Source organism: Entamoeba nuttalli, assembly GCF_000257125.1.
Source record: "Entamoeba nuttalli P19 unplaced genomic scaffold asmbl_5676, whole genome shotgun sequence".
Classification (NCBI taxonomy): domain Eukaryota; phylum Evosea; order Mastigamoebida; family Endamoebidae; genus Entamoeba; species Entamoeba nuttalli.
Window position 1 is genome coordinate 1 of NW_008577613.1, and position 10,791 is coordinate 10,791.

Consider the following 10,791-nt stretch of genomic DNA (forward strand, 5'->3'; position numbering starts at 1 on the left):
TATATAAATTTTATTATAATGTAGTTTTCAAGTAATGAATTTAGTAAAATAATATTATTAATTGTATTCTTCTTTTCTTAACGAATATAAATGGTTCTGAGCTTTTTCTAATTCTTTCTGAAGTTGAAGAACACGAACTTGAGATTCCATCAGTTCTTTTTTACTCTCAATTCCATTATCTTGGGTTTTATTTTGTTCTTTAATGTCTTGGCGTTGTTCTTGCTCTCTTGATAAAATATTTTGAATGATTTTTTGAATTTGACTCATTAGAGAGCATAAACTTTTCTCTAATCTTTGAAGAAGAGGAGACTGATCTTCCATACTCACTCGAGCAGCAGTTAATAGTTGAGAGCAATGTGATTTAAATTGTTTTAACCCAGCTAAAATTCGTTCGTCTGATTCTCCATTCATTAAAGCAGAACTAATATATTGTGCCCATTCTACTATTTTTTTTGCACAACTCAATAACCCTTCTGACCAAACTTCATTATTAGAATATGTTTGTTTGTTTTTTTCTTTTCCTTCTCTAATTCGTTCTTTTTCACACTCTCCAGCTATTTGAATAAATTCTATAAGTCCTTGTGTTGAATCACCAAATCGTTTAATTGTTTCATTTCCATTAGTGTTACAATTCTTTAAAGCATCTCTCACATCTTCAATTTTATTAATTTGATCATTAATTTGATTAAGAACAATACTGAATTCTTCTTCTTCATTAGAGCTATTTTCTTGGTTTTGTAAGTTTGGGAGTATAAATGAGTTAAAAGACGTTTCATCAATGAATTCGTCTTGTGAGGTTTGAATAACTTTATCATGACTTGAATCGCCTATATAATCAAACAGAACTAAGTCATTGTCTTGATTTGTAGGTGTAGTTTCACTAGTATTGGTAGATGAAGATGAAAGAATTGAAACAAACTCTTCAATATATTTTTGTAATTCTTCATATCCCTCATTCATTTGAAATGAGGCTTTTATTTTGTCTGCTGTAGATTGTAGATCATAAAGTTCATTAATAACTTTTTCTCCATTATTGTTTGCATCAACGTAATCTAAGTTTCGTTGTTGTAATAAATATTTTGTTCCAATTAAAGTTTTCCAAATATGTATTTTTATATCATTTAGATTTGAAGGATTTTGTAACTCTTGCATTAAACAAGAAGCCATTGTTTCTAATTTTGATTCTGGATCTTCTGAAGATAGTTGTGGAGGAATTAATAAATCAAATAATTTTGAAAGTTGTTGTGAAAAATGTTTTCCAAGTTCAAGTATTTCTTTGGTATTATTGTTATTATTTGGATGAAGAAATGTTTTTTGGAGATGATTATTTTTAGTAATAGAATGAGGGTGTTTCTTTAAGTATAATTTTCTTTCTTCTTCATTAACATTAAATGTTGGGAGTGGGGGAAGATTAGGAACTTCAATTAACGAAACAATATAACCATTATTTTTTGCTGCTGAATAAAGTTGGTTCAGTTTTGAATAAGTTTTAGTGAAACGATCATATAAGAATGTAAAAACTGATTGATTTTGTTCGATATGTGCAAGGTTAGTCAAAAAGAACGTAATGTCTTTTACAAGGTTATAAGAATCAAGAATGAGAGGAATAGTACAATCCATTTTGCAATTATCCCCAATATAATTTTGAATTATTGGCAAAGGAATTACTAATAAATAGTCCATTAAATCCATCATATAAGATAGAACTGAAAGGGTTTTTTGATCAGAATAATATTCCTCTGGTAATTCGTGAGGAACTAATAATGAGCCAGTAAAAATACGATGTTTTTGTTGAAACACAAATCTTATTTGAATATATTTTGAATAGTGTTTAATTATTTGTTGAAAGGCATAATAAGCATTTAATTGTTGTGGGGTATTAACTAATCGATTAATTGTTGGAAGAAATGCATCTAAATAACCCCCAAGTAATTGAGAAGAACCATCTCGAAGAACACGGTGTAAAGTTACTAAAGATTTGTATTGTTGTAATGGGTTAAATGATAAAATCCATTTTGTTAATTCTGAATAAAATGAAGGTACCCCTCCTGAAAAGCTTTTGACAACAATTGTTCGAAGATGTTTAGGTTTAGGAGGACAATTAGAAGTATTGCAAGCTTTTCGAGTTGCTAATTTAACTTTATAATCAACAAATTGCATTGATAATTAATCCACACATTGAAACATTTAAAGCCAAATCCTTTAGTAACTTATCATAAAAAGGATCTGGAGATTGTAAGTTACGAATATACAGTTTATATTGCAAAATTCAAAAACAATAGAAAATTCAATTTTAAGTTTTACAAAAAGTAAAAACAAAAATTCAAAGAAAAGACAAAAAAAAAATAAGATATAATCGTTTCAATGTCCCAAAAGAACACACCTTCTCCTCTACCTGATCCTTCTTCTAAATTGTCACTTTTGGTAGAGACACTAGAGTCGATCCATTATAGAAGTAAAGATGACATAGTATACCAAGCATCAAAAGTGTTTCTTGAGAGTACATCTTCGTTAGAGGATCCTTTATTAGTTTTATCTCCTTTAAATCAAAACTTATTTGTTCAATTACTAGATGCTATTTTTAAGAGTAAAGACAGAAATAAATTATTATCCATTTTTGTTCCATTAATAACACCAGACTTAATGACTTCAGAAACACTATCATTAGTATGTTCATCTATGTTATCTATTCTTCCATTTTCTTCTACAGGAAAAGACTCTTTATTACCTATTGTTTTAACTTCTTTTACAAATCTTTCTCGTTGCAGATTACATGATGAAGTATATTCACTTCTTATTTCAAGTTTATTTGATCTTCATGTAATACTTCTTCCAAATGCACCAGAAGCTCAACGGGTAAAAGATTTAATTCAAACATTCATTGATGTTTCACCACAAACTCCAATGTATTCCAATGGGGTTCCACCAGTCGTTACACTATTAACAACATCAGCAAAATATTCTACTGATGATTGGTGTTTACCAGATGCTGTTCATGTTAAAAGTGATAATAAGTATATGACATCAGTAAACTTTAGTTCTCGTATAAGAAGTGATATAGAAAAACATAGAGAAGAAAAAATGAAATTTGTTAAAACACTTTCAAATGAAAATCAAAAATATTTTAATTCAAGGGCTCATGCTCATGCAGTTAAATCTATTTTATTAATATTTACAATTGCTGATCATCATATATTACAACAGTATGATGAATGGAAGAAACCATTGATTGATTGTTTAATTGAAAATGGATTTACAACAGAACCACAAAAATATATTCCAACATTAAAAATATTTATTGAAGTAATGTCTTCACCAACACTTCATGTAAAAGGATTATCAGTTATTTTTGAACGATTATATTTATTTATACTCAACTCTTCACTATCTACTCCTCAACAAAAACAACTAACACTTGAAATGTTAGTATCTTTAACAGAAAAACAAGAATGTATTATTTCAATGTTTCAATTATATGATTGTAGTATTGCTGCACCAAATGTTATTAGGTCATTAGTCAAAACATTATCTGATGTTGTTTATGGAAAAATAAAATCAATGGAAAAATTTGTTAGTAAACAATTTGATATTGATAATCGTATGAGAGCATTAAAATGTATATTAAATATTATTGATAATGTTGCAAATATTCAAATTAATTATTCACCTCTTCCTTCTACTATTGAACAGCGTATGGAACGAAAGGTATTATTAGAAAATGGATTCCCGTTATTTGCCAATAATCCAAAAGATGGAGTAGAATATTTTATTTCAAATAAATTTTGTGAAAATTCTTCCCGTTCTATTGCCGACTTTTTATTGAGTACTCAAGGATTAGATAAACGTAGAGTAACAGAATATATATCTAATTTAGGTAATGATGGAAATGATGCACTAAATAATTTAATAAAAGGAATAGACTTTAGTGGAGAAAGATTTGACGATGCTCTTCAAAGAATGTTTTGGATGTTTTGTGCTCCAAGAGAAGTTCAATTAGTAGATAATATTATTGAACGTTTTTCTGTTAGATATGCAGAATGTAATACTGCATTGAATATGACACCAGAACAAATTTATTTATTAGCTACATCAGTGATATGTGTTGCTCTTGATACAAAGACAAAACGTATTACTTTTAAAGAATTTAGTGAAATGCTTGGTAGTGCAGGAAATATTAATATTGATATTAAAGGATTGTTTCAACGAGCAACTAGTGGTTCATTTGCACTTGCTGAATGTTTAACAGGAATAGGTCCAAATACCGTCAATGATCTTGAAGTTAAAGAAAGAGTATTAAGAACATTATCAGGGATTGATGCAAATATGATTAGAATCTATCAAACAAAAGAAGAAGGTAAATTAGAAAATTCTATTGATGTGATTAAAGCATTTATTAAAAGTACATTGATTTCATGTACTGATATTTGTAGATATTTATTTTTTAATGAAGAAACAGGTGATTTTGTTGAAAACTCATTAAGAGGAATGCAAAAATTAATTCATATAACTGCTTATTGTGGTATGGCAGAATGTGATGACCTTACTTCTGATATTTCATTATGGACAATGCTTCTTTCTCCTGAAGAAATGAGTCCAAAACATGTTCTTGCCATTAGGTATATAATTAATATCTGTAAAGAAGAAGGTCCTTTATTAAAAAATGCATGGTTATCATGTTTAAAAGTAATAAGTCATTTAGATAATCTTGGATTAATGCCAAAACCATATGGAGATGTTTCTGAAATAAAAGTTATGCCAAAGCCACAACATCCAATTTATTATCCAGAATATCTTGGTATATTTACATTTGTTAATAACGATCTTCGTGTTGCAAATAAGAAATTTGATCAAAAAACTCTTACCACTTTAAAACAATTACTTCAAAAACACTTGTCTGTTATTAATGATATATTCATTAAAGAGGCTGTTGCACCAAATGAAAATTTCTTATGTTTCTTAAACTCTTTAAAAACTGTTATTATGACAGAAATTAACACATTATCTCCTCAATACTTTTTGTTTAATATTCTTATTCAAATATTATTAATGATAGTTGGTAGAGAACAAAATGTTATTAACCAAGCTTTAATTATTGCATGTGATATTTATGTAAAAGCTGGACTTCATCCTCATCATATTCTTGCAAGACAAGCAGTTAAAGCATTAGGACTTTTACAATCAAAATTTCCACAGAATGATATTATTTTAAATTCTTTAATGATTATTATGGCAGACTCTGCTGTACCACCAGTAAGAGATGCAATTATAGAAACAATAGAATCTATTTTAGATGATTATAAACCATCTCAAAAAATGAATTGGAAAGCCATTATTAACATTTTAAATTTGGCAGCAATAGACTCATCTCCGAATGTTATTATTAGAGGATTTTCTTCATTTAGATTATTAACAATTAAAACATTTGATGATGAAACACAATATCTAATTACAAAAGGACTTCAACTCTATTCTAAAAATTGTTCTAATGAAAAAATGGCAAGAGATCTTGTTGCACTTGCAAATAGTTATTTGCAAGAAAAAAAACAATTAACAGAAGTTATGTACATTTGGGGAGGGATTATTGGATCAAAATATGTTGAATGTGCAGTTGAGGCAATGAAATATTTATTAAGTCAATTAGAAAATAATAATTCAGAAATAACTTGGAACGTTGTTTATACACAAATAGTTCCTCTGATTTATAGTAATATCGAAAAAAAAGATAAAGAATGGATAACAACTGTTGGAATGACATTTGCTCTTAACCTTTCTTCATTCATTGCAAATAAAAAAGTTCCAATTAGATATATTGAAGTAGTACTAATGATTTGTCATATGTTTTGTTGTTCTCCACTTCAATTTGGTATTTCTGTTTCTGGGCTATTAGTTCAAGACATTGTTGAAGTAGTTTCTCATCATGACAATTGCTATGATGGATTTAAATTAATTATGGAACTCATTCATAGCCATATTGCTGCAGTAGTCTTGAAAAAAGTTAATTTAAGAGTTAAAACACCAAAAGGTAGTAAAGAGATGATTGGAGTTATTAAATGTTCAACATGTAAGAAAGAATTCAGTTCACATTTAGCATTTTTATGTCCATATTGTAAAGAACATTATTATTGTAGTTTAGAATGTCAAAAGAAAAAAGAAACAAAACATCTTCCACAACCAATTATCAATCACTATGAAACATTCCAACCTACAGATAATAAAACATTATTGACTTGTGACCTTAAAATATTTCTTGTATTAAAAGAAATGGTTCATGACATTGCATCCCACGAAAAATCTGATGAAATGCTTCAGTCTTTACAATCAGTAATTGATGAATATTCATCAGTTTATAATGACATAGAAAAAACAAATTATATGGAATGTTTTGGTTTAGTTGTAGATGCCGCAGTAGATTGTTTTGTTTCTTTAGCAATAGAATCTTCTCAATTTACAATGATTAACTTATTGTTTAAAATGACAGATAAAATTATATCAATAGTCTGTGATAAATTACTTCAAGAACATACAACTATCGTTTGTTTTATTTCTCTTTTTCAATTAAAGTCTTATGGGTATTGACTTATGTAGTTAAACCAAATGAAGTCTTCTCTAAACCTTTCTGTATTACCAAACACTAACCACGCCAAAAAATTAAAACTTCGATTTGACTCGTTATAACAATGTTATGAATAAACTTTCATAATGAAATTAATTAATTTATTGAATTAAATCAAAAAAAAGTATTTTATTAAAGCAAAAATATGAGTTTCAATGATTTTATTGAACAACAAGTTCTACAGTAATATCATTAAAGTCTTCATGTTTTAAGGCAGTAATAACAGCACTACGTATAGTATTAGAATCAACTTCTGGGAAAATAGAAATGACTGTTGTAACAACTAAACAACTTTCAGAAAACTCCCATAAATTTAACTTAATAACATCTTTAACACCAGCAATTTGAATGAGTTTAGATTTAATTAAATCATCGTCATATCCTTTAGGAACTGATTGTAATAACATTGAAGCAGAATTTTTTAATAGTGGAAGTACACTACAAAAAATCATTGCTGAAAGACATAATGAACAAATAGGATCAGAAATAACCCATCCAAAATACTCTACTAAATAAGATGAAATGATAACTCCAACTGAACCTAATGTATCAGAAAGAACATGTAAAAATATACCTTCCATATTATTATCTTTTGCTTTCTTTTTCTTTGGTTGATTTAAATGTATTGGACAATTACAATTTGAAATTTCTATATCTTCATCAGTATCACGAAAAGCGAAGACACCAATGATGTTAACTAATAATCCAAGGAAACTTACCATCAATAATGCATCAACTTTAATATCTGATGGATGAATTAAACGATGAATACTTTCTAATAAAACAAAAAATGCAATATATACCAAGAACAATGCATTAACAAATCCAGATAATGTCTCTGATCTACCATATCCATAAGTGAATAATCTGTCTGGAGCCCATCGTGCTATAACTGTAGCTACTAATCCCATTGCCAATGCCACACAATCAAATAACATATGAAATCCATCAGATATTAATCCTAATGATCCACTCCACCACCCATAAGCAACTTCAACAAACATAAAGGCTAAATTTATTAAGAAATAATAAAATAATTTTCTACTCTTTGGATGACCAAGTGTTTGTTGTAATCCTCGAGTAAATAATACCTTTAATGGGATATTAATTCTCATCATTCCTGAAGAACCACCAATTGAAAACAATTGCATGTCATTATTTGTAGGTAATGAAATATACCATAAAGGAATAATTACTAATATTGGTAACAAAGAAGTTCCTCGAAGGAAGTTCGATATTATACATGTTATAACAATAGAGACATGACGATATTGTGGGTCATGAGATAAAGGAATATGAACAAGGAATGATATTATAATTGATAAAATTGTAGGGATATATCCATTAAATACTTTAACTGGTAAAAAGTAAACAATTACACATAATGGTAATAATGCCAATGACTGACTTAATGGAATTGCTTGCTTTTTTCTTAAAATATATTGGAATGGAATGCATATTAATGGAATAATACTCCACCAATTCAAAGAAAAGATATGAAGAATAATATGAAGAATTAGTACTGTTGGAGATGTTATAGGTAATAATGTAGCAAGTGATGTTGAAGGATGAACAATTAATGAAAGTGTTGATAAGAAGAAATGTATTAATTGGAGATAAATAATTCTGTTATAATTTGTAAATAATAATTTGTAATTATTAATATTAAATTGGGACAAAAATGTTTGAAGGGAAATTGAAATAAAAAGTATTGTAGGAGAAATAAATATTTCATTATTTAAACAACACAAACATATCATGAATTGAAATAAAGGAATGGGACTAGGAATCATTACTATTTTACTTCACTTTAGTATTTTTTGTTTTTTCTTTTAATTTTTTTTTAAGATCCTCTGCCTTGAAGATATTCTTTCAAAACAATTATTAAAATTATAATTTACTATTTTTTTTATTAATTATTAATTTAATGAAAGAAAAATATTAATTTTCAATTAAATCATATTTTGAAGGAATAGGTTCTTGCTCTAAATGTTTAGAGAGAAATTTAAAAACAGATTTGGGAATTGAATTTGGATTAGAATTTCCTGGCTTAAATTCTTGTAATACTTTTAATAATAAATTGTATTTGACAGTTGGAAATACTTCTTCTTTTAATTTCATAAGATCAACATCTAATGGCATTGTTAGTAAACGAGATACCTCAATAATAGGGATAAATTCTTCTCTATATTTTCTTAATACAGTAACTTGGTCCATTTCATTCTGAATACAAATCCCAAAATAATTTAATTGAAATCCTTTTGAACCATCAACGTTATGTGAATCTACAATTCCTTCAAAAATAGAATAAATAGAGAAATGGAACAATTGTCTAATAAAAGAATTAGCATATGTTGAACTAATCTTACAGACTGACTCATACACAGATGATATAAAACGGACATAAGCTGTAGCAATTCCTTCTTCAAAATTAGATTTTGTAGAGTCAAATGCTGTAGATAAAATTAAATTTTTTAACATTCCTTCAACACGTTCTTGAATCAATTTTGTTAGTCGTTTTTTTGTATCTTTCAGTGCCTTTTCAATTTGTAATTTACATTGACTTTCTATGTTATTCTCTTCTTCAAATCCAAATTTAATTACTTTGAATGTTTCCAGAGTTTTGATTAACCAAACACAGTCAATCCAATCTTCCATACTAATTGGAATTATATTGAGTTCAATATGAGCCTCATTATCACTCCACCATTTCTTTAATAATTCAATAAAATTATCAATGCTATCAAAATCTCCTTTCATATTTTTTAAAGAACCAAAAATTTCTTGAAGATCAATTGGTCCAGTTGATGGTGGGTATGTAACAACCATCAGTTGCTCATCTGTTTCTTCATCAATATCATTTACCATATCTTCAAGAGTTCTAGGAATTTCAAGACTATTATCAACCTTTTTTGGTATTAAATTTTCTTCTTCCTCTTCTGATTCAATTTGTTTAAATCCTACCATCTTAACTTTCTTTTCGTCTGAATTATTAGCATACGTTATGTCAGTAAGTGTGTTTTTATTCCATATTGTTAAATGACATTCAAATGAAAAATCACTTTTCTCAGCTTTAATTTTAATACTTATCTCACGTTTAATTTTAATAGTTGTAAATGGAGATAAATCAATAAATCCAGTTCCAAAATTTACTTCTTTCTTTTTTTTTTGATTAGTTATGTTTTGTATTAACATAAATTTTAAATTTTGTTTTGTAATTTTTGTTCCATAGAGTTTCACTTCATTACAGAGAACTTCTATTATATCATTCTCAGTTCCAGTGATTGTTCTATTTGAACATTTTAAATTCTCAATCACACCTTTCATACTTGAAAATGACCATTTCAATAAAAAATCTCCATCATCACTAGGAACATTCTTTAGATAATTAATTTGAACTTCCATAACGCATTTATTTTGTCCTTTCTTCATAACAAGATTGATTTATTCATTTCAAGATAATTTTATATCTTTTCGTTTTGGATCTCATTTTTTAAAGTGTCATAAAAGAATCACACAAAACAATAAAAGAATAAAATGTTATTAAAAATGTATAAAAAACACAACACTAAAAATAATTAAGAAAGAATTAAAAAGAAATAATAAAAGAATTAAAAAAAATTAAAAGAAGAAAAAAAATTAGGTAAGAACCCTACTAAAACTAAAAAGTAGCAAACTGATCGGAATCAATGGCTAATATCAAGAAAGACATTAAAGCACCAGTCACTCCAAAAGTCTACAAGAACATTACAATTACCATTACTTCTACTAAGGTTAAAGCTGTTGAAAATCTTTGTGCTGAAGTTAAAGAAAATGGAAAGAAGAAAGGTGTTCAAGTTAAAGGTCCAGTCAGAATCCCAACTAAAACTCTTAGAATCACCACTAGAAAGACTCCATGTGGTGAAGGTTCAAAAACCTGGGATCATTATCAAATGAGAATTTATAAGAGAGTTTTGTCTATGAAAACTACTCCAGAAACTGTTAAAGAAATTGTTTGTTAATTCTTTTTAATTATTTTAATATCAAATTATATTAATAATTTAGACTTCTCTCAAAGTTGAACCAGGAGTAGAACTTGAAGTTGCCATGTTCGATTAAGTAATCGGTTCTGATTAGTTGTTCTTTGGGTTTCTTTCTTTTTTAAAATAATAAATTTATAATATTTTATAATAAAAAAA

General features: G+C 27.4%; 5 protein-coding genes across 5 annotated transcripts; 2 read left to right on the forward strand and 3 right to left on the reverse strand.

Annotated features, from left to right (window-relative positions):
• Positions 1-57: 57 nt before the first annotated feature.
• Positions 58-2,160, reverse strand: ENU1_136020 (ENTH domain containing protein, putative; the record flags this gene model as incomplete). Its single annotated transcript, XM_008860183.1, has 1 exon — positions 58-2,160. One exon carries the CDS (start codon positions 2,158-2,160, stop codon positions 58-60), a length of 2,103 nt encoding a protein of 700 aa, XP_008858405.1.
• Positions 2,161-2,364: 204 nt separating this feature from the next.
• Positions 2,365-6,576, forward strand: ENU1_136030 (Sec7 domain containing protein; the record flags this gene model as incomplete). Its single annotated transcript, XM_008860184.1, has 1 exon — positions 2,365-6,576. The coding sequence occupies one exon, from the start codon at positions 2,365-2,367 to the stop codon at positions 6,574-6,576; it is 4,212 nt and encodes a 1,403-aa protein (XP_008858406.1).
• A 198-nt stretch (positions 6,577-6,774) lies between these two features.
• Positions 6,775-8,406, reverse strand: ENU1_136040 (cation transporter, putative; the record flags this gene model as incomplete). Its single annotated transcript, XM_008860185.1, has 1 exon — positions 6,775-8,406. One exon carries the CDS (start codon positions 8,404-8,406, stop codon positions 6,775-6,777), a length of 1,632 nt encoding a protein of 543 aa, XP_008858407.1.
• A 148-nt stretch (positions 8,407-8,554) lies between these two features.
• On the reverse strand, positions 8,555-10,045 carry ENU1_136050 (hypothetical protein; the record flags this gene model as incomplete). The annotated part of the gene is made up of 1 exon (XM_008860186.1): positions 8,555-10,045. One exon carries the CDS (start codon positions 10,043-10,045, stop codon positions 8,555-8,557), a length of 1,491 nt encoding a protein of 496 aa, XP_008858408.1.
• Positions 10,046-10,302: 257 nt separating this feature from the next.
• On the forward strand, positions 10,303-10,711 carry ENU1_136060 (ribosomal protein S10 protein; the record flags this gene model as incomplete). The annotated part of the gene is made up of 2 exons (XM_008860187.1): positions 10,303-10,605; positions 10,658-10,711. The coding sequence occupies 2 exons, from the start codon at positions 10,303-10,305 to the stop codon at positions 10,709-10,711; spliced, it is 357 nt and encodes a 118-aa protein (XP_008858409.1).
• Between the last annotated feature and the right edge of the window lie 80 nt (positions 10,712-10,791).